Source organism: Cygnus atratus, chromosome 4 (assembly GCF_013377495.2).
Source record: "Cygnus atratus isolate AKBS03 ecotype Queensland, Australia chromosome 4, CAtr_DNAZoo_HiC_assembly, whole genome shotgun sequence".
In the NCBI taxonomy this organism is placed as follows: domain Eukaryota; kingdom Metazoa; phylum Chordata; class Aves; order Anseriformes; family Anatidae; genus Cygnus; species Cygnus atratus.
Window position 1 is genome coordinate 4845438 of NC_066365.1, and position 23474 is coordinate 4868911.

Genomic DNA, 23474 nt, shown 5'->3' on the forward strand with positions numbered 1-23474 from the left:
AAAATCCTACATAAATGGGGCCAGGGAATGAGCACAGCGTGCTTGCTCCCTCCAAAAACTGCCATCCATCCTGGGCTCCTTCAGCTTCAGCTCCTGGGGTCAGGAGGCCGGCCGTGCCGTACAGAAGGCTGGCTGGAAGCCTCTCCTGGGCTGGGGAGGGTCTCTTCAGTTTCAGCTGCAAGAAAGGAGCAAGCTTTCAGGCACAAGGATCAAGTGGATCCTCTGTAAATGAAGAAAAAATGTCCCTGGAAGGGAAAATAAGCAGTAATTACAGAGAAAAATACTTTCTCATCGCAATAATGGCTTGATGCTGAAAGGTAGGGTTGCGGCATCATATAGACATGACTCCCTGACACTGTTTCGGAGACCTTTGCAAAGCTGAGCGTATTGCCCGCTGGGTTGCTGGAGGCTGGCGTTCACTTGCCGAGACCTGGGGCTCCCCATGGGACGTGGAGATGACTGTCCCACCAGCCCAGCAGCTGGCTGCTCCGGCACTCGGTGCTTCCCACTCCTTCCTCAGCACCGCTTGATGAGGATCCCTCCAGGCCTCAGAGCTGATGCTGGAGCCGCAAAGAACGAATCCCGATTTAAGAAAACAGGAGTGCAGAGGAAGCAGTAAATTTTCAGGGGAGAGTTGGAGACAAAAAAAAAAAAATTGACACCTTGGCTTAATGTTGAAAAGACTTAATGCTGTTAAAAAATAAGATTTTGCACCTTGGTAGAGAAATTGCTTGCTACATTTGGCACCAGTTTGAGCCTCAGCACGGCTGCGTGCACGTTAAGGAATAGCCAAAGTAAAACTGAGACAGTTTCCCAGCCTTGAAAGGACAAGGACATTGGCGCTGTGTCCGCAGGGAGGGAGGGCAGATCCTGTGCAGTTGTCTCTGAGTGGGATTTTAATGACTACAGGGAGAGAAGAAGCACTAGAAAGGCAGAAGGAAAATGCTACAGCTAGGAGGAAATTATTTTTATTGCTAATACATGGGTGCTCATAATGTCTAATTCTTTACAGCTTATAATGTTTAATTCTTTACAGCTTTTGCTTTATTTGCACATTCTTCGCTCCTCGCCGCTCTGCACGCTGTAGTGGCAGCGAGCGTATTTCAGAATTACTGTTCTCAAAAGCCTCTATTCAGTGGTTTTGAATGAATAAAAATGTTTGTTGAAGCAGCAGCGGTGCTCAGAGCGGTCAGCGCCCGGACAAGAGCTGTGGCATGTCCCTGGCTCTGCCCTCCCTGTGCTTTACATCCTCCTCCTGCCCTCTCCTACCCACCACTTACTTTTAAGACTTCCCTGGAAATATTTTCTTGGGACAGCATAGGCATGTGTTTAGTCAAAGCCCAGGGCCGCTTTTCTTGGTGGAGGTTTGCCTTTGTGTTCACTCGTGAAGGCAGAGGAGGAGAGGGGAGGAGGGTGGGAGCATCTGACACCCCCAAAAGTGGCACTGTGGCAAGGCCAGTTTTAGGGCAGCACTGCAGCTGTCCGTGTGGCTGGGGAAGAGGGAATCTCAGAGGAAGCTTTGCGGTGCTTTATACTTTTAGATCACTGGTTATCTTTCAGATAACTAATGGGGATTTAATGTTCCTTCACCACGTGTTGTGTCTGGTTTAGGATAAGCGAACCACTGTCAGTTTACTACAAGGAGCTGCAGAGGGGAGGCAACACCCAAGGCATCTGTATTATTTTGCCTTGCATCAGGTGCTAAAAGTCACTAAACACACCGTGAGTCACAATATTTTTTCCCAATTTGACTCGCTTACCCAATCATATTTTTACTCCAGCCTTCAGGCTTGAAAAAGCATGTGCATAATCAGTTCATTTTGTGTGGTCTAGGCTATAAAAATGCCCCCTCTGTTCTTTCCATATGAAAAATGTGTTTTTAATTTTGGGAAACTTATATAATTTTCTGTGCTTTCTTTTGTATTTCAGATTGAAAACAAATGCTGCCTTCCCCTAACTTTGCATGTTCCAATTACGGAGTTGTGAAAATAAGTCATCCCTCAGCTTTTGTTACTTTAAAACAGCTATCGGTGATGTCAGAGTCAATACTAAAAGCATTAAGAATGCTGGCAGAATGTAATGCAGCTGCAATCCAACATGATGTTGGAAATGGGGTTGAGAGCATAAAGGCTTTCCATATTCCCAGGGCGCACAACTGCTCGCGGCCTTGGCTTTGATCTCTTCAAAGGCTGCTGCCTCCTCCTCGATGGAGAGACTTGGCTGCCACTCGCTCGCATTGAAAAAAGGCAGAGGTCTCTATTCAGGCAGAAATCAATCAGTGTGCAGGAACAATTATGTGTAATTCAACCATCATGAAAACAGGACGAGATTATGGGTTTGTTACCTGAGTGACTGCGTGGAGATGGGGAGCAGCGGACGCCGGCGTCCCGCTGACACACCGCATCTCGGTGACAATTAGGGACGTGTGAGCAGGGCGGCAGGCGGGGGCGGCGGGATGACAAATGCTGGTCACGCTGTCCAGCAGAGCAGAAAATGAGGTTACAATTGGGAGATAATGTTTGCATATGTAACCATATTTCAGCAAGCTGGGCAACTTCAGGGAACAGAGGAGATGGGCTATCGTAAACAACGTCGCTGCGTGCCGCGGCCAGGAGCTCTCAGCGAGACAGCCGCACGACCTCGGCGTGAGAAATCCGGGCGCCGCGTCCTAATGAGCTGCTCGTGGGATGCAGCCTGCCAGCGCTCGGGGGTGAGAATTTCCCAGGAGTAGGAGAAAACCCCTGGCTTCGGCCCCAGGGGGGGCAGAGGGAGCAAACAGGAATGTGGGCAGCGACAGTGGCTCACTGTGGATGCGTCCGTCCCCTCTCGGTGGGGATCTGCTTCGCCTCGCGGAAGCGTGTCCCTGAGCGAGAGCGCTTTTAGATTTGCATGGTAACGTTTTGGCTGTAGTAGGCTGCTGGGGGTGTGACGTGATGCTCAAAACATCTTCTGATGTATAATGGCCTCCTTTAATTAGGAACTTGCTTTCCCCCCCGCCTCCCCGCCCCGAGCAGTGAGCAATAGCGCGCTGTCTTGAAAAAGAGAAGGAGAACCTGCGTGCGTAGTGTCAGCCACGAGAATATTTATTTAAAGTGTTATTGCCTATAAAGTCTTAAAATAGTTTTCCTCCCAAAAAGGCAAAATAAAACACAGATGACTGATTATAAAATGGTATCCCTGCTCGGTTTGGTACACAGGACGAGCTTCACCTTTTATACAGCTCAGGCTTAGACATCAGAGGCGCAAGAAGCTGCTTTGAGTTACAGATCTTCAAACAATAAGTCAAAACAAAAAAATCAACCCCTCCAGTCCCTGGGTGCTGTTAGCTAAAGATAAAAGAGAAAAATAAAGTTATGCTAAAGCAGGTAGAGGAAAGGAACAGATATGCCAAGGAAACACAGAGGACAAGTGCAGAGCTGAAGCGGGCCTGGTGCGAGCCAACATCAATGAATTTTTGTCTTATCAAAAACTTTTAGGGTTGCCAATTCTTTTCAGACTGGATCCACTCTGCTCCACGACTGCCTGGAGCCTTGTCTGCTGTAAGGGCTGCTCTCCCCACCCTCCGCATGCCTCCTTGGTACCCTTCAGTTCGATCACACCAGGGCTAGGCAGCATCTCACACACGTGTGAAACTGCGCTGCAAACGGCATCTGGGAATTAAGGGCTCGGGTAATCCCTTGTCGTTACAAATGCAAACTGAGATTTCTGTTCAAATGTTTGGTGGAAGATGCACAATCTCAAAAAAAAAAAAAAAACACAGCAAAGCCATTTCCCTCTGGTGATGTGTCCCCCCCTTCCTCTGCCTCCCTATAAATTTAGATGGCAAAGGAATGTTTTTAATGTAGGAAAAAAAAAAAAAAAACAGGAACAATGTGATTTATGCTTTTTTGGCAGCCGATTCGTGACATTTTCGATGCCGGTTAGCTGTCTTGACTCAATCAAGCACTTCGCTTAAGCCATAGCCTGCAAGAAAGAGAGCATTGCGCCCCGCAGTCACAATATGCCTGCTGAACTCCTCCGTGCGTGCAAAGCCACCTGGTTCGTAGAGGAGGTGGAGAAGTTTAGCTGGTGCCCACCACGTCCACGGCTGGGACAACAGAGCAGAAAGGCAAGTGTCGTGGCGCTAAGCAAAAAGTTGGGGATCTGCAGATGAACATAAACCAGGGTGAGGGTACCGATGCTGGGTGTTGCTCGTAGCTGAGGTTTGAGGAGGGGATTTCAGGCAGCCGCTTGCTAACCTGGTGCTGATTCTTCTCACTTCGGGCTGCTTAACCGCTGCCTTCCCTGCTCTGAGAAAAACATAAATCACACTTTTCTCTGTCAACAAAGACATCAGCCGCTACAAAGATGTTTATGGGATTGCAAGCTGAACAGGAAAAGGGTTAATGAGCAGAGATGTTACTATGAGATACGGTGTGGGAGACGTGCCCCACGGTGCGAAAAAACGGTACCTTCGGTCTCGTGTTTCGGTGAGCTGGAAGTCACCAAGTGGTAACCCTACTCAGGAGAAATGTTCAGCCTTCAAAGAGAAAAGAAAAACCGCCACCACAAGAAAACTGCAGCACGATAACTATTCCCATTCATCCCTGGGTGGACAGCACCTTAAAGATGCATTTTTTTGATTGCTTTGACAGCTCTCCCTAGGGTTGCTGGCCGTGGGGTCGAGTTGGGGCTGGAGCTGCCCTGCTGCAGCAAGGCGGTGGGTTCCTCTATTCCCACCTGGAGGTGACATCTCCTCAGCAGCAGCCCTCGGCCTCTCTGAAGAAATATTTTGTGTTTTGCAGAGGTGCAGACAGGTCTGGGGCTAGGTGATGGAGATCTGGGTTGTGAGACGTGCTTCTCTCTCGTCAAGGGGAGGAGGACGGGTCCTGCTTGGGGCTGCCAAGGCAGCGAGCAGGAGGTCACTGTAAAATAACTTCTGTACAGAGGGCACATGGTGCCTTCTGATCTCTTCTCTTTCCTTCCTGAAGGGTGCCAAGCGCAAGCTCCAAAATACTTTGGTTTGAAGCAGGATGAGCTGGGAGGCTTTCTGCCAAGCACGGGGCTTAAACAACCAAATCTGAAGCAGAAAGTGCCTCAGCTGAACTTGCAGAGCGTTTTGCTTGTTTTTGTTCGAAGCATGTGTTGAATGGACAAAGAGGAGTGAGTGGAGGTGTATGGGGGCTGTTGGGTTGTGCCTCTCCTTCCCGCTCCTCCTGCCCCTACCTAGCCACTGTGGGGAGCACCAGCCAGCCCGTCCCGCTTCAAACCTGCAGAGAATCATACTGGCCAGGCCTCGTTCCTCCTGGTGTGGGGCTCTTCTCCCTTTGTCTTTTCCAATCCATCCGAGCCGAGCATCCCAGCAGCAGCAGCAGCAGCAGCTAATTGATTTCGCCTGTGTCAGCTCGTCCGGCGCAGTGAGCAGGGTGTACCGGCAGCAGCCAAGCCCCAGGCGGGGAGGAGCCGCTCTCCTGGCAGGGAGCGAGTGGCGCGATGGATGCTCCTCGTTTAGGGCAGTGTCTAATTGGGGCATGCCACTTTCGGCAGGTGCCTTGCACAGAGACAACCCCAGCATGCCAGATGACAATTCGGACACCCCGTGATACGTGTCCCTCTCTGGAGAAGACATCCCGGGATGGGTCCTCCTGGGAGCAGCACACGCAGCCCGGGCGACGCAGGAGCAAAAGGCAGCCCTCTGTAGACATGCCACCCCAAAGGCCCCACTGTCCCTGGCCTCAGGGGACGTAGCAGCAATTATGGGGTTGTGCAGCTGCTGATTTGCATGTCTGCCTGCCCGGAGCAGCTCTCGTGTCACCCCGCCGTCCCCCCCGACGCGGCGTTGCTTTGTGGGTGTCTTCTGCTCTCCCCCGGCAGCCCGAGCAGCTGGACCTGGAGAAGTATCAAATTAGTTTTATTATGCCGCTGATCTGAAGTCATTACTGGTGTAAGCCGATGCAGTCCCATTATTGTTGATGGGATTGTGGCTCTTCATGTCACAGGTGAATTGGGCTCAATTAACCGGAGCCGGTTGGTCTTAATTAGAAGCTCGGCTCCTCCCGGACGTGGGACGCCCCGGCCCTGCCTGGCCACCCTGGGGGGCTCTTGCCTTCGCTCCCGCTGGATGCCACCCCCTGCAGCCTGCCCTCCCCTTCTCCCAACAAAACCATCTTCACCCCGGCACCAGCCTCCGGTCAGGCGGGACCGTCCCGAGGCCATGCCCATCTGCTGGCCCTTCCTACAACGCGCTGCCTCCCGCTAAATATAGCGCCCGCCTGGGCTCTATTTTGGGCTCCCGATTTAAGCACGCTCTTCGCTGGGAGCCCTGCAGGGCTCCGGGGGCAAAGCCCTGCAGGAGGAGCCAGGAGGAGAGGAGCCGCCGCGGCTCGGCTTCCTGAGGGCTCGCGTCCTTCCCTGGCCAGGAAGGATGTGCTGGGGACAGAAAGCTCGCGTGGGGCTGCCTGGCCGGCCGGCTGCTGCGAAACAGGCGGTGTGACAGCTGATTGCTGCCTCCTCCCTGGCTAATTAAGAGCTCCTTCCTCTGCCTGGTCGTAGCTTTTTAAATTTTTTTTTCCATTTTCCCCCCTCTGAAAGCTCGTGGGAACGTGGCCGTCGGAGACCTCTGCCCCTGGCGAGGTGGGGCTGAGGGTGGCCAGGGGGACGAGGTCATCCGTGTGGGCGAAGGCTGGTTTGGTGTTCAGCCTCAGGCTGATCCCTTTCAGACCACTTCCCCCCAGTGCCTTAGGATTTGGTAGGGCTGTTCTCGTGACCCGGCGTGCGTCGTCCTGTGGGCCGGAAAGCAGCTGCAGATAGCCAGGAAGGGGCGAGCAGCTGGAGGCGCTGGCGGCATTTGGAGGCGGTGGAAGTCGCGTTTTCTCACGACCTTGCTGGGGTCTTGCCCTTCCCTGTCCACGTATCACCCTCAGCAGGGATTCACCATCAGGACAGGGGACAGGGGCTTGAAGAGAGCGATTTGGGTGGAAAGCAGTGGGTTGATGGGGAGCTGGATGGACCAGGGGCTGCTTGTCCGTGTCTGGTCTCTCCAGGAGGGCAGTCCGTGGTCTGTGCTGTGCCCCATATTTCAGTCCCTTTTCACGGGACTAGGCAGTGTTTTGAGCTCTGCTGTGGATACTCAACCTGGTTGTACCAGGGGTGGCTTCCTGAGCCATCCTGCCTGTTACGTCCACGGCCTTAATGAAGGACCCCTCGTTTCCCAGCGGGTGTCTGGGTGCGAGACCAGTGCTTAGCTTAGCGGGGGCTGCGATACCTGAACACCCCTGTAGCTGCTCGAACACCCCTGTAGCTGCTCGAAGCGGGGAGCACGGGCGAGGAAGGTGCTGCTATTTCGGTTCCCGCGGTGGTTTGTAATGGGTGCCTCGGTGCCGAGATAAGATGTGGTGGGTGGCATTCACATCAGACGCTGCCCCACTCGCGAGAAACAGAAAACAAACAAAAACTGAGATAAGCAGTACTTTTAAGGAAGATCAAAAACTCGTCTGCGTGTTTCTTCTCCCTGGGAGAACCTGTGGTCCTACCGCCAGATCAAATGCAGGGTTAGGTAGGTATGTACAGGGCTCTGGTGAAAAAAAGTAGCAGCTGAACACTGCTGCCAGGAAGATATGACAGCTTTGGCGTGAATCACCACATCGGCGCACTGAAAAAGTATTCTCTGAAAAAGTTATTTTTGTTCCAGTGGAGGTGCTGAGCCATTCCTGCACCGTGTGAGGTGGCTGCATTTTGTGTGGAAATGGCACAAAACAGCCTCTTGTTACCTTGTCTCCTAAACTAGCTTGCAAAAGTGCATCCTTACTTTCTAAGCCTGCTTTATTTTCATTTCAGTGGAGCTTTACCAGAGCAGCTCATTTGCACTTGATTTATCACATACCTCTCTGCTTTTTCAGCCCTGTCACCTCCGATGGGTTGAAACCCAAAGGCAGGATAAAAGCACAGCACCTCTGAGCTGTATTTTCTTGCGGAAGCTTTACATGCATCTTCCCGTGGCTTGCATAGCTCGCATACATTGGGGCTGCTCCCTGCTGCTATTGCTGTGCAGCAAGTCACTCTCTAAACTTAGCTCTGATCCCAGCCGTCCTCCCCTGAAGATGCACGCTGCTTCAGCCCGCACCTCGGAGATGTCCTTAACGGCGCTTGGTGGCATCCACCCGTGCCCCCCTGGCTGTCACCCCGACGGTGGCCACGTGGGAGGCTGCAGGAGCTGCTGATGGGGAGGGAACTGAGCCGGCTCTCCTGTCTCAGAGAGATCCCATGCCAGCTGGGTAATGGGGAGAGATTAATGACTGCCTTGGAAGCCAGTTTTCCAGCACGCCGGCCGGAGGGCAAGCATCATGATAGTTGCAGCAGCTGGTTTGGAGAGGAGGGAAATGAGGGGAAGATAAAATTGCACGCCCAGAATGCCAGGGTAGCCTGTGTCCATGCTTTGATGTCTTCTCCCTCCACACCCTCCTGTGGGTTAAAAATGAAACTAGACTGCATTTATCATGGGTGTGTGAATATCTGTATTTAGCTCCAGCAAGCAAGCTCCTGGGCTGGATCCTCGCATGTGCAGCGCTTGGGGAGATGCAGCTGGGCCAAACGCAGGGACGGAGGGGAGCTCTCTGTGCCCTGCTTTCTGGGGACATGCGGGCACACACACATCGTCTCCCCTGCCCCTTGTTGTGGGGTGCCAGGGCAGAAGAAGGGGCTCCTCCAAATTGCTGGGTGCCTGCGAGAAGGCAGCTTGGGGGAACGGAGCCTGGCTCCTGCTATCGCGCCACACCGCTGCATCCACTTCTGCACGGCGCGCTTTAATCAGCAGCCCTCCCCCCAGCCCCCGGGCCTCGAAATTCCACAAAACCCAATTAACAGAGATGAGAGAGCTCTAGCATGTATACATATGAAATTTCAGAAGGCTAAAAAAGAGACTCCTAATACCATAAAGCCTGCCCTAAAGTAAAATTTGCATCTGAAATCTACATAGCCAACCCCCGCGAGGAAGGCAGCATCGCCGAGCACGCCGCCTTTTCCCCCAAAGGGGTGAACTTATCCAGGTTGGGCTGGATTTGGCTGCAGCCGACTTGCAGATGGGGAAACCTGCATGAGGCGGCGGCGGCAGGGACCGTGCCACGGCCACCCCCGGGGATGAGCAGCGGCCCCGAGGGTCAGGAGAACCTCCCCGGGTCAGCTGCCCAAAGCAGCCGGGTGGCTGCGATGCTTGCGCAGGCTCATTAGGGGAAGTGCTCAAGACTGATCTAATTAGCACCCGCAGACTCAGCCCAGGTGTTTCATGCTTTACTGACCCAGCACCTCGCTGGCTCATTCCAATCGCCTGTCCTGGGCTGCTTGGAGAAAGACATTCACCCCTCCTTCGAAATAATTAAAAAGAAAAAAACTCGGCAAAACCAGTCCTTTAGGTACAGGTTAGGTACTTAGGGGGGAACTGGGGGAAAAAAAAAGCTTCATCCCCTTCTGCTCTTTGTTTTACTGTTTGTTTTGTGTCAGATACGCACTTTCTCCTCCTGTTGTCCTACCTGCAGCTTAATTGTGTACTAATTGGAGACCGTGCTTCTGTGGCTCTGCTTGTTTCTGAATCTCTCCGTGCATGCCTTCCCTACGAGCGATGCACAAGGAGCCCTCTTCAGTTAGGGGAAATGGAGCGGGAGCCGAAGCCTCGCGCCCAAATTCCTCCAGTGGTTCCTCGGCAGGGCAGGGGGGACCGGGCTGCGTGCTGGCAGCACAGGTAAGCATTTCGCTGCCAAAACACGAGGCCTCAAAGCTGCTTTTTTTATTACCTCCGGATTCTGCAGAGGGCTCGTTATCTCACGCCGCGAGCCAGCATGATCAAAGCCCCGGGAAAGGTCAGGCATTCCTGCAGGAGCCACGCTCAGCCAGCGCTCCCCCAGCCCACGGCACCTCCCGAAATCCTTTATCTCGCTAAACGAGCCAGCCTACAGATTAGCTAGCCCTGCCTCAGCTTGATGTCGAGAGTACCTAACACCTGGCCTTGGTTTTCTGAAGAGGAGAGGGTTCTTTTTTTTTTTTTCTTTACATTTTGTTTTGTTTTTATCTCGTGGGGGAGGCAGCGTTTCCTTCCTCTAACTGAATGCAAGGGAGCTCGATGCTGAGAACAGGGTGCATCTCTGTGCTGCGCCGAAGGAGCTGCCTTTCTCGTAGTGTCAGCTCCCAGCTTGACGCAAAGTGATGCAAATGGTGAGTTGCCAAATTTCCCGCACCTGAAAAACCATCCATGGTGTCTTCCAGCGTTGTTGTCACGTTGCTTTGCTAGACTGGCAATTAATTACTCTTTTGGGGCCTGTTACCTCGCAGGAGCACTTTTTGAATGTCCATACGGGTGTTTGTACGTCCATACGGGTGTTTGTACACCTGTGGTGCAGCACGAGCGGGCTGCCCCTGTGGGTCTGCGCAGCTGGCAGCCCTGGGGTGCCAGAAGTCCCTGGTGGGCTGGGAAGCCTGCTGGGGTGATGGTCATTTTGCTCTGGCAGTGGGTTGTGGCCTCTGGGAGCTTTGTGGCACCGGCTGAGGTAAGGGGAAGGTATGGAGGAGGGTGTCTCTTGTTAAATCCTTCACCGAACTCTTCTGCCACCAGCTAAGTTTCTGTCTGGTGAGCTGCTGAGGAGCGTTTTGCAGAGCCTCCTGTGGCTGCGTTTTTCCCCAGAGGCAAGCATGGCCTTTACTGCGACGAGAATTGTCGAGGAGGAATGTGACTGTGATCAGAAATTGTCCACCTCTGCCGTGCTATGGGGAGGAGATAATTGTGCAGAGGAGCGTTAATTGCCTGGAAAATCAAACCATCCCTAATGACGGGGCACTGGAAAACTTCGGAAGTGCCTCTTTAACGAAGTAACGCGTAACTGGCGTTGGGTTGAGGTGTGATTGCAGGGCGACCCCTTGCCACGGGCAGGGCTCTACGTGCAGCCCTAGGACCATCTGGAGGGGTGATTTACCAGGGGCTCAGGCAATTCAGGCTCTCTTTTATGATGTTTAGACTTTTACCCATGTTATAAAGTGCAGTCCAGGCTTTTTATGAGGATGGAGGTGCCTGCCGCACAAAACTTAGGCTGTGGGCTGGGTGTTATTTTTTCTTTTAAGAGTGATTTTAAATTTTAAAGGGCAGCTCTTGAATTAAAAAAAAAAAAAAATCAAGTCTAGCAGCAGGCAGGAATATCCCACGCAGGATTTAAAGGGCATCACGTGCGTTGTGCATACCGACAGCGTTTTATTTAAGCCCTCTGGCACCTTCCTGGGGCGAGCGCAGAGGCTGGAACAAAGCCAGAGCAGATCTGGTGCCACCACTGGTGGGAAAGTCACATTTTGGGTCCTGAGGACCCCCTGTATGATGAGGCTGCGTTTTGGCAGGCACAGGGCAACTCTGAGACTGACCTAGCACCAAAGCCGATGCAGGAGCATCCCCCAAAGACTCCCTTGTTGGCTTCTCTTTATGCTCTGGGTCTGCTACCTGATGCTGAACATCCGTACCTGGTCCGTATGAGGTGCACGAGTGTGAGGCTTTAATTTTGACAGCTCCCTGACCTGAGCCACCTCCTGCCAGCAGCCTGTGCTGGGAGACCCTGGCCCCTTTTTTACATCTTCTGAGACAGTGAGATTGGGCAACTGGGGATATTGGCATCCACGGTGTGGGCCAGAAAAAGTGTTTGAAGCCCTGCTTCTTTGAGCCCGTGATTCACTCTCTGCTTCTGCTGAGCTGTGCACTGTGATAGTTGTACTTTTAGCTACATGTAAGTGTAATTTCGGAGCGTGATTTTGTGTCTCACGATCGTTACAAACCCTCGTGGGACTGATCCATAACATTAAGCTAGCAGCTCTTCATCACTTTTGTTTGTACTGAAGTCATCTTGCACAATGTGGCAGAGAAATAATTCCTGTTATGACCTTCTACTGATGGTTCAAATAACCTGTCTAAGAGACATCCTGTTTCTGGAGGGCCCTATTGCTTTAATTCCTATTAAAATTGGTTTTGCCTTCTGTGGAACAGTGCTGCAGAAATTAAGTACTTGCAAATGCGTTTTACCTCCAGATATATGTTGCAGCTTGCATTTTCAATCCTGGTGAAGCTTTAGCAGACTGCTACTTTTGGCCTAATCATTTGTACGTTTTTAGGGATTTTTTTTCTTACTTTAAAAATGAATATTTTATTTTAAGCCTTTGGACCATCTTGCCCACATCCAGTGATGGATGTCTAATGAGATGACTTTTTACCTCCACTAAATGGTTATATTGTTTGCACTGATGTATGCTAAGACTTGATGCATTAAATCTTTGGTCATTAGCAGATGCCATTAGCAGAAAAGTCCAAATCACTTAGAGCTGTGACTTAAGAATGTTCATTAAAACCTGAATTTGCATGTTATTGGATAAATCTGTTAATACGGTTTAGCTGGACTCAGAAGTTACTCGAAAACTTTTTCCAGTGGGTATGCAGGGTCAGCAGTGCCTGGGAGCCTTGGATTTCGAGGAAGTGCCCCCTATGTGCTTGCTCTACGCCCTGCTGTATGCTGGGTGACCTCTATGTTAATCCCACCATGTTCTGCCAGCCCCCCAGGCTCTTAACTCCATGTCTCAAAACTCCTGGCTGCTGGACAGTGCATGGATGGCCCGTCCCATGACTTTGGTGCTAGGCAAAGGTTTCCCCATGGGAGCACTTTGGACTGGAGTCCTTGTCCTTGCATTCGTGCAACAAAGCTAAGATGTGCTCCCCGTGCATGCACACTGAACTTGAACATCTGAACCAAAAACGTGTACATTCCCTGAACCAAGAACATCTCCGTTCAGTTCACCTCAAAAAATCCCTGCTCAAAGAGAAGCTGACAGTTTTCAACCTTCTTGGTCTCAGTTGGCCTCTGTTATGGCACGTGACATTGAGTAGGCTGTGGTACGGACACCACGTAGATATATGCTTGGGAGTGGTCCTATTTTAAGTGCTTTCATCATACTGGAAGGCATCACTGCTGCACAGGATGGGACTTTCTGGGTTCGCCCCAGGATCCTCGGCCTGCATCCTGTGGGACATGAGGAGGCCGACAAGGAAGAGTCGCCTCATCCTGTGACGCACGTCATCGGCCCAAACAGGAACACACAGGAGCACCAGGAACACGCAGGAGCACCGGCCTTCAGAGGGTGCCCTCAGGCCACTCACTCCTGTACCACATTTCTGTATTTATCCACCCGACGGCCTCTCACTTGCCCGAACAATTTCCAGGCTTGGTTTGGAAACTCCCCAGGTTGAGTGTTGGACCAAAGCGCATCCCCTTGTGCAGGAGCATGGCATCAGCTTGGGCTTGTGAAAACCATGGTTCTTGTGTTCCCCTAGGCCAACAGAGAACAGAAAGGGCTGTGGGCAGGTGGGAAACAATGGGGGGAAAACACCTTTTTGGCTGGTGTAAGGTAAGGGAATGGCAGGCTGTGTGGGCAAAAGAGCCTTTGCTTAACCCCACAGAGCTGCATATTTCCAGTGTTGGATGAACCATTCAGGATGGACAAAGTTAAAGGACCATCACATGGGAACCGGAGCTTAAAATGAGCATCAGCTGTTAAAATGTGGAGCATTTACTAGGAACTGATGACCATCAGGAGGACCCGTTGCTGTGTTGGGAGAACAAAATAAAACATTGCAAAATATTTTAAGAGAAAAAGCTTTCCGTGCGAGTGTGCTGCTTTGCTGGTGATTTCATGCCCTATCAGTCGTTAGTGCGTATTTCTAAAACTAATGGGCTGTGCGACATTAAATGTAATCTGCACACGTGTGCTCTGGCAGCACGTAAGTAGCAGCGGGCTTGTCCTCTCCCTGATAGCAACCTTGAAAGAGCTGCCTGGCTCCCCGCGCGGTGCCGCAGCATCTCGGGTCTCCCAACAGCCTTCCCGAGAAGGCGAGAACAAACAAATTAAGGAGTCACGAGAGAGTAGAAAACTCAGATAGCAGGGGATTTCTAATCAAGCTATTTTAATACTGGGTGTGCTTTAATCACTTGCTTAATGGCGGTGCTTAATGAACACTTGAAATAAAGTGTGTTTCTGTCAGAGATTCAACAGCCATGTTTTTAAAGCTGTCTTGAGGGAACTCAAATGTTTATTACAACTTTTCAGCAAAAAAGCAGTCACAGTTGTGCTATATTAATTTCCAAGATTGAAGGAAGGAAAGAAAAAAAAAGTTGCAAAAAGAACAAGAAGGTAGACCTGCCATTAGTATAGTGTTTTCTCACTAACATCACAATTAACCTGAATCCAGATACTTATTGTAATCCGTCTAGATAGATGCTTATCCCGGGCTTTATCAAATCCCATTCACTCTTTTCTTTGCAGTGCTCCCCTGGCTGCTGCACTCGGATTTTTATTGTGCACTGACACTTCAGGCTTCAAGCAGTTTGCCCTTCCTCTTCTGGCATCCCTGTACACTATCTGTGTTGCCAGGCTTGACACCCTGTGGAATAAGTGGTGCAAGATCTGGTCCAAAAAAGAGCCCGGCATTGTTGCTGCATGGCTTGTGCTCTCAGAGAAGAGGCTGAGCACCTGAGAAACTGCCTCTCCGATGCATTGCAGTGACAGCTGCTTGCTGCCAGGCTGTCTGAAAAGGAAGGAGGTCTTGGCAGCTCAAAAATGGGCACAAACTTCTCCTGCTCCCAAATAACCACATGAGGCTCTGGCAAGGATCTCAAGGGTGCATCCTTTGCACTCTGGTGGCTTCTCCACAACTCCTGGGGGTCTCCTGGGCTGCATCTCCACATCCACTGGCACAAGGTGTCCCAGGGAAGGGGAAAGCATGCAATGACTTACAGTAATTTTCTTGTTCTCCCCTTCCCTGGCTCCCAGCACTGAATCTAACTTAATTATCTGGCCATGCACTGAAACAAAGGACTTGAGGGAAAGGGGGACTGGGTGCAGTTTTCTTCTGACCTTTGCTAGCGACTGGTTTACTCCCTGAAGCATGCAGTTTTGAGGATAGTTTTGTTCTGAATAAGTGTTACCAGTTGCAAAGCTGCAAAATGTGATGTCAGAAGGGATGCAGGGCTTGACTTTGCCATCTTACTGTGGCAAGTCCCATGGGTGTCACCCCTGGTGTTTCCAAACAGGAAGGGTCACCAACATAAACGGCCCTGTGCTGCCATGCTGGGAAGCAGCGTATAAAGAACGTGACTCTTTTATTTGTCTTTTATAATTCAAAATATTGCTGCATCCCTGTTTCTGAGGGGGTGAGTGGGGTGGTCTCTGTGGGCGTGCTTTCAAGGTGAGATCAAAAGTAAGGCTTCAAATTCACCACCTCCATACCTGCTATGTCATTTTCTCAGCTGCACTGTCTAGCAATTGGAGAAGATTTTGAAAGTTAAACATAAAGTGATCTCTGCTGTCAAGAGCTTGTAAGGAGGTTGGCTTTATACATAAAACTATTTGCTATAAATAAGGTTGCTGCACCTCTGCAGATCTGCCTATGGAAAGGGATTGTATGACGGCTCCCAGGAAGATAGAAAATTGTAATTGCAATTATTGCTAGTGTTGATTACCTGTTTCATCTACTGGTAACTAGTTCTGGCCAAGACACCTTACTGTTACCTCCCCTCCTTCCACCTCCAGCCCCCTGTGCTAAAGCTTGCCCATGACAGCAGGTCTTCGTACATAGGCCTGGTTTTCACATTGCTCCAAAACTATGCTCTTCTGGCTCTTGCATTTCTATTGCAACAGCTGGTCATCAAAGGCATAAATCCAGAGTTGGTTTAGCCATTAAAATGCTATCGCTATTTTGAGATGGCAGTGGAAACTTCGGTCTCCTCAGTTTGCCAAGTCCTCCTGCCTAAGAGTGATTTCAGGGCCCTAGAAACTAGATATTAAACAGTCTAAAAAAGGGACAGATTTCCCTTGTCTTTGCAGGCCAAGGCATCCTGAAGTCCTTCAACAAGTCATTGGTCTTTCTTTTTTTTTTTTTTTTTTTTTTCCCCTAAGGTAGACCCACAGCAATAGTGGACAGGGTTGGTTTTTTTTGGTGGTGTGTGTTTGGAGGAACTGTCTGCTGCTGTGTTTTCCCCTCTCAATTTAACATTTCCTGTCAAAAACTTGAAGCCATGCTTTTCAAAGTGACCCTTTCTCTCAGGAACAAAGGGAATGCTTGCATTTGGCCACACAGGTCTGTTTTTCTCTTTTTTAAGGTGTTTGTTGGTTTCTTTTGTAAATTTGTTTATTTTCGTTTTAATTGAGAAGACTATCTGCTAGTGCTTGTACCCAAGGTACAACTTATTGACAGTAGAGAAGTTGACAGGAGACAAGTAAGGGGGCTGCAGCATTTGTTCTAGAAGCAGATAAATGTTTAAAGGAGGGGAAAAAAAATCAGAGCAGTGTTTTGGGAGTTGCTTTTGACTTTTGGCTCCGGGATCTTGCTGGAGGACGAAGTACTTCTTCATTTGTGTGACCTGGCGGTGGGGAGCCATGGCAGGCCTCAGGCCAGGCCCTGCAGCCAGCCCGTGTTGCAGCCTGCTGCTCACAACGCCACCTCCCTGCTCGATGCCCCTTTCTCTTTCCCTGGAACAAATGCCCCCCCAGCTCCGGCCTGCCTGCCGGGTGCTGAACCACAGGCATTTTTGCTGTGGCTGGGTTGGGATTTTTATTGTTTTTGCACACTTGTTGCATATAGGATACCTTACAGGTGCAGGCTGAAGCTTTTAGCTAGCTGTTTGGGGAGGTGTGGTTTGTTTGTTTTTTGTTTTGTTTTTAGTTTAGTTTAGTTTTGTTTTGTTTTTTTCTGGTAGTCTCGTGTTTCTTCCAAAGCACTTCAAAGAATTAGAGAAAACTGGCCTGGATCCAGACTGACTCCAAAATGCAGCATTTCACCATCAGCTCACCAGAGATTAATTTAAACTGTCTCAAAGTGTCCTCTGCAGATGAGAGACAGGGCAGCACTCATTTAAAGTGGAGAGGATCTGTGTGAGTCCAGCTGCTTGGGTGCATAAGTTGGTACCCAACTTGGAATCATAAATCATAAAACATCCCAAGTTGGAAGGGTCCCACTTGCACCAAAACACTACATTTTGGTGGGTGGATGCAGTGTAATTTCTGTAGTGCAATAGTTTTAAGATCCTCACGTAGGACGATGAGTAATCATGTAATACGCCTTTCTCATTGAAGGCGTAGGGTCTGATAGGGATTTGCAGGAGATTTTAACATTGTACTGAGGAAAAAAGGTGCTCAGTGCATCACGCCCATATAAAATGTATGTCTTGTCAATGTGACAGGGACTGAGGGACCAAGTTCCCCTTGTGTGGAGCTCAGTGTGGTCAAGGTCAGCAGCCCCTGTTTTGGGCCTGTGCAAACTGCTTGAGGTTTCCTGCAGCTAAAGCACCATGTTCAGAGACAAATTTGGGGAGAATATGGGGAGACAAATGCACACAGCCCATGTTGCATGGGCAGCATGCTTGTGGGAGGAGGAGGAAGCCCACTGATAAAGAAAATACAACTTAATGGACTGTAGTAAGAGAAATCTAATTAGCATCATCTCTTGCTTGAGCACAACATAGGATTTTGGCCATATAGCTCAGCCCTGGAAAGCCTCTGGTGTGGTAAAGCCCTGAGGAAAAAACAAGAAAACCAAGCGTGGACGTCAGCAAACAGATCACCCACTTGGGCTGACTTACAGGGCAGGTGTGATAGCAGAACCAATGGAGTCCTTGAGGCTTTTAAAAAATATGGCAGCAGGCCTTTCTCATGCAGGCCTTGTTCTGCACGTGTCACCCTGTGTTTTCTGCCCGTCACACACAGTGATTGTCATGGTGGGACCACCAGGGAACATGGTGCTCAGCCAGACCACCAAGCCCCTGTCTGATGGTGGATATGGGTGCTCAAAGCACTGTGAGACAGGCCAGAGCACCTCTATTATTATTATCATCATCATTATTTTCATTATTATTTTCATTATTATTGTCATTATTAATTTATTTTGCCAGTTCTGGCTCTGCAGAAGATCTCCAAATGCTGTTAATGGAGATACACCCCGTTTATATGTTAATTTTAAGCCCACTGACAAGCGGTTTGCTTTTCTCCTCACTTCTCACAGTTCCTTCGCCCGTTGAAAACCACTGCCGTGGCTTAGGGGATAAGGTGCTGAGAATTAGAAAATAAAATCGAATCTGCAGGATGCTGAGTAGCGAGGGGGTACATGGATTGGCTGACTGAAAGTACAAATGGATGATTTCTAAAACCACGGGCGTGCATGACAATTACATCCAGTATAATACAAAATGTTAATTACTAAATTTTGAGAAATTAATGCTGATTAGCAGCTGCGTGTGTGACCTAAATACATATATTCCTTGATCTTTATTCATAATGTACAGTTTATTGTTGATAAAGTAATTGCTGAATGGTGGGCTGGCCCATGCGTCTTGTAGCTAAAGACTGAGGCCTGATTTGTAAATCATCTGAAATTTGTTGGCATCTGTTTTTGTTGAATATATACAGATTGGGAAGATGAATAGCAGCCTGTGCTATTGCCTTTACAACTCAACTCATACATATTCTTGAGAATTCATATTGCTTTTATCATTTGGTCACATAAATGGACCTAATGCATGTTGGCTTTAAAACACCTACTAGTGCTGCTTTCTCTCTCCATCTTGCAAAATATAAGACAAGGCCAAAGCTTAAATTAAAATCCTCAGGTTCTTATCTCTTTCCCACAGGAAAGCAAATCTGTGTTGAAAACCGTAAAATTAAGAGGAGAGCAAGGATAGCATAATTTAGCAAAAATTCATGGCACCAGATTCTGAGCTATATGACTGGAGGGATAGGTCAGACATTAAGAAGATACTGCCTGCTAATGCAAGTTCCTTAAGGTGGTGCTCTGAAAACAAGGAAAGCAGAAAATGCTGCACTGGTTCCCATTTGCTCCTTTTTCCTCTGCTCCCACTAGCCTTAACAATAAATTGAGTTGTCCATTTAATAGCCCTCCTGGTTCTAGAAGTCCAGAAAAATCCTTGATTTGTACTTGGAGTATTGTCATAATGTCTATTTGTGCCAAGACTTGAATAGTGAGACTCAAAATTAATTTCATTGGGTTCCTAAATGATTTTTTTCTTCTCTTAATTCCTGGCGTTTGACAGGCTGTTCTTGCTGAGATTTATCAGCGTTTTTGTCTGAAGGCCTATTGCTTTTTTTTCTCCTTTTCTTTTTTATTTTATTAAAAATCTGCTAGTTGCATAATTGTTTTTGCCTCAGGGCAGGGTGCAGGGTGGTGGGGTAGAAACTCGGAGCGCCTCTTACACGCTGGGATGGTTGCTGCGGTTCTTCCCGCCATGGGAAAAGTGACATTTGTTTCAAGCAGTGTTAGCGTGGAAGTGTTGCATTGGCATGGATGAGTCCCATTGCCTTGCAGCCTTCATTCAAGAGCGCGGTTTGTGGGAACATCGCTTGACAGCACCCCTTTCGGGACCCAGTTGGGTGTTTTCAGCACTTTGATTCCTCCCTGGGGTGACATGGCAAAGCTCCCAGCCATCTCCGCATCTCCTTCCCAGCTGGCCCCTCCAAAAATGCCACTGCCAACATGTGAAATCAGGCTCTTAAGGGTGACTTTGTAGATAGCTGCTGCACAGACTGAGAGATTTCAACCTGAGTTTATAAAATTGCAAGGGGAAAAGCCCGATGCACCCTCCAGCTTTGTCGGACAGTCGTCTTTGCTGCGCTGCGGTCCTGCAGAAAAGCAGGAGCGTGTTGGAGAGGAGGAGCAAAGCTGATAAAGCTGATGTTGCTGTGTGAGCCAGAGATGTGGCAAATCTTCACTTTAAACCTTTTGCCTTCAGTAATATGAATATATAAAAACCGTATTTTGTTACTGCATTTTTATTATTATTAAATTTTTAAATGCAGAAGCTACATTTCACTAATGCTATTTTTTCCCTTCTCTTGCAGTCCAATAAGGTGCCAGTGGTACAGCCTTCTCATGCGGTTCACCCCCTCACCCCTCTTATCACCTACAGCGATGAGCACTTTTCCCCAGGGTCACACCCGTCTCACATCCCCTCCGACGTCAGCTCCAAGCAAGGTGAGCCCATTCCAGTGCCCCCCATGATGCTGATGGCTTTGCTTTTCATATTTTGGGGGGAGAGCTCCGGCCGTGCATGCTTGCTTCCAAAGACAGCTGTTCTGCCGTGATGCTGGTATTTAACTTGGCTTTTTAAATCTTCATGCTCTTCCTAATGTGATAATTCTGGCTTGTTTTACTCATCAGAGCCTTTTAAAATCTCAATAAGCAGCAGCCAGCCCTCACCACCCCCTGTTGTGCCTGAGGCTTGCAACGCACAGACACAGAAACAGCAATCATCCCTCACTTTTCCAAAAACCAGGGAAGAGCACTTCAGTGCTGCGGTTATCAAAGTACTGCTGTTTTTCCCTTTTAATCAAAACTGAATTCTCATATTCTGAATTCTGTCTGAACTCCTCCATACAGTAGCTGGCATAACTGAAGTGTTGTCCCTAAAATACAGGGGGACAGTCTAGAGCCTGCACAAGTCAAGGCTTTGCAAACGTGACTTATTTTTTTTAACCTTCTCGCACCTGCTGCCTTCTGCAGAAAGCATCATTTTACACGTCCGAGTTGTGGGTGTCTGTTTTCTGCACGCCCCTAGGACTTCTAAAAAGCAACAACAAACAAACAAACAAGCCCAGATCCTCGTCTCGTGACGTTAAGGCTGCCCTGCTGCTGGGGGCAGGCTGGGCTTCCTGAGGAAGCACCAAGCCTGGGACTTGCACCCAGCACTCCCTCTGGACACATGGGTGATCCCAGAGGTTTGGTGCGGCCTTTGTTTGTGCTGGGGTGAGATAAAGGAGCTGGAAAGGCTGGGGTGAGGGGAGATGTGGTGGTTTGGGGGCTGCAGGGGGAGGACTGACCCCATCCAACACGTGTTTGGGTGAGCAGCCCAAGGAGAAGCCTCCGTGGGAGAGCTGGTGGTGAGGAAGGAAGGAGGGGAACAGACGGCAGATGAAGCTGTTCACTGTAGTCAGGATGTAGCTGCTGGTATGAGGGTCTGGGTCTGGTCCTGAAGGGGTTTCTTCTGCATGCACGTGTCCCACAACAGCTGGCTGAAAAGTTGGTGAAGCTCTGCCTTACTTGGACACGTGTCCTCACACAGAATTGTCCTGTTTATTTGGAGCAGTGTTTGGCCACCATCACCCAAGGAGAGAGACTTTTTTAGTTCTGACTTTCCCTGAATGCTTTATTTTTACGTTGGCCTTGCTATGCTGATAATAACGTGGGCTACATCCAGATAATACCATGGCCTTGTGGCCATGTGGTGGTTGCTTGTTTTTTAATTTACTCTGGCCTGTAAGTGCATGTAGAATATTTTTTTCAGAGCAGCGGAAGCAAACACAGCCCCCTTATCCTCATTTGTCTTCCTTCGTTGCACGAGTGCCCAGGAAGAGGATATTTGTGCTCATTCCTTGAAGCCCCATGGGTGTTGTGCATGTTAGAGGGGGGGGATTTGCACCCCTTGCCAAAGCCAGCTGTGGCTGGTGGGGCACATCCCAATGCCACAGCCCTGAGCTCAGAAGGCTTTGGCTTACTCCGTGATGGCAAGTTATTTTTCTCCTCATCTCCTGCAGACCTATCCTGGAAACATTGTTTGTGTTTGCTGCCCATCCTCTCTTCCCTGCACAGCCCGTCCCTCACGCACAGCTCTGATATTTCTGAACGGGCTCTTGACTCCTGTGCTCAGTGTCTGGTGAAGATGCCGATGGACAATGCGGGCTGGAGGCTTCGTTTTTTGTTTTTTTTTTTTTTTGCTGCAACGGTCTCCTTGATGTGTGTGGTCTTCCCATGCTCCCCATTCCAGCGCCGCGAGCATGTCAGAGCAGCCCCAGTGAAGTGGCCCGTGCAGTTGCTGCTAGGGGAAAATTTTCCCTCAGGTCCTCTGCCAAACGCCTCCGACCATTGTTTCTGTCCTCGCCTCCCAGCATGGGGCTGGAGCGCCGGGGTGCCCTCCTCCTCCGAAACCCCTCAGCAGGAAGGCGCCGGGGGGTCCCAGGGTGGCTTGCCCCCAGCGTTCCCTCCCGCGCCCCGGGCACCTCAGGATGGACACATGGCCAGCACCTTCCTCCAGGCGGTCAGCTCATCCTTCCCTTTAATTTGTGTTGTTTTTAACCCTCCTGTGAGCAAAAGCTTGCCTCTCCGAGGGTCAGAAGTGCACATTGCTGGGGAAGGAACAGGCTGGCTCCTCACATGGAGCTTGGCCTGGCAGGAGTGAGGTGGAGTCATGGCTCCCCAGGAGGATCAGCTGTCACTGAAGATGAGAGGCCAGGCTTGTTTTTCACCCTTTTATAACTGCTCTGAAAGAGCGTTCCCTCACTGTTAAAAACCCTGGAATACACAAAATGTTCTCTCTCCTGTCAGCCACCAGCTGTTTTTACGCCTCTGAAAAGACAACTGGCCAGAGATTCGATCCTCAGGCTGTGGTCCTAAGTCTGAGAACTGAGCTTTTCTGAGGCACTAAAAGAGACAGAGTTAGCAGTGCTGCCACCACTGTTGTTTTCCATCCTTTCCTCTGCACAATCCCGAAAGAAATTTCTCAAATCTTATAATTAAATTCAGAAGATTTAAATGCAAACTGTGGGGTGGGGTGGGGAGGAATCAGTAGCGTCAATCTATAAAACCAAGTCTCAAGGTAGCGCACTCAGTCTTGGACCTTTGGAGTGTCACTACATAAATATTTAATACGCTTTTAAAGCAGCTGATTTAACATGTGAAGTAGACTTAACAATTCCTTCTGCTTCAGCCTCCTCTTCCCCAAACACATTTAAATAAACCAATGTCTTTGTGGCCTCTGCAACTGTAATTCCATGTCTCTTGGGGGAGCTAGTTTGAGGTGAAGAATGGAGACCAGGAGCCCTTTGGGGGCTAGGATTAGCTTTAATCTTGAGGTGATTCTTACAATTGTAGGACTCTGTGTTCTGGGGAATGAGGGCTGATGGATCGTTTCTGATGGGACTCTTTATTTTTCCATGAAACACTACCAATGCAAAACAGATTGACCTTGGAGCCCACAGGAGTCAACTTGATGAAGAGCTTAGTTGGAGCTGGAGTGACAATTGGAAGCCAAATGAATCATATCAAGTGTGACCATTACAGGCCTGAAAATGATTCTTAATTAACCACTGATCCTTTGTGGTAGCAAGTTTCCAAAATCTGTGAATCCATAAGGGAACCAGTGAGAACGTACAAGTAGCAGTTTACCTAATCTAATAGCTCGACTGTGCTGCCTCTTTGACAATGCTTTATTTTCCTCTTGCTTCGTGCTGTGTGTTAGAGAAGTTCCTCAGGATTCGGTTGGGTTTGGTGACAACACTTAGAGGATGGTATTGCCTAATGCACCTGACAGGAAATCTGAACTTGTGCAGGTCCTTAACTGAGACGTTTATTGCGCCTTTTTCTCCCCTGTGTTTCCATTTGAATCACGACACCGTACGCAAGGTATTTATTATTTGGAAGGTGGCAT

General features: G+C 49.4%; 1 protein-coding gene across 4 annotated transcripts in view; it reads left to right on the forward strand.

Moving 5' to 3' along the window:
• Positions 1-23474, forward strand: part of LEF1 (lymphoid enhancer binding factor 1) — a 63926-nt gene that overhangs the window by 13207 nt on the left and 27245 nt on the right. For all 4 annotated transcript variants that reach the window (XM_035543121.2, XM_035543112.1, XM_035543137.1 and 1 more), the window contains exon 4: positions 19894-20026. In XM_035543121.2, coding sequence (XP_035399014.1) covers positions 19894-20026 — 133 coding nt within the window. The remainder of the gene's footprint in view (positions 1-19893; positions 20027-23474) is intronic.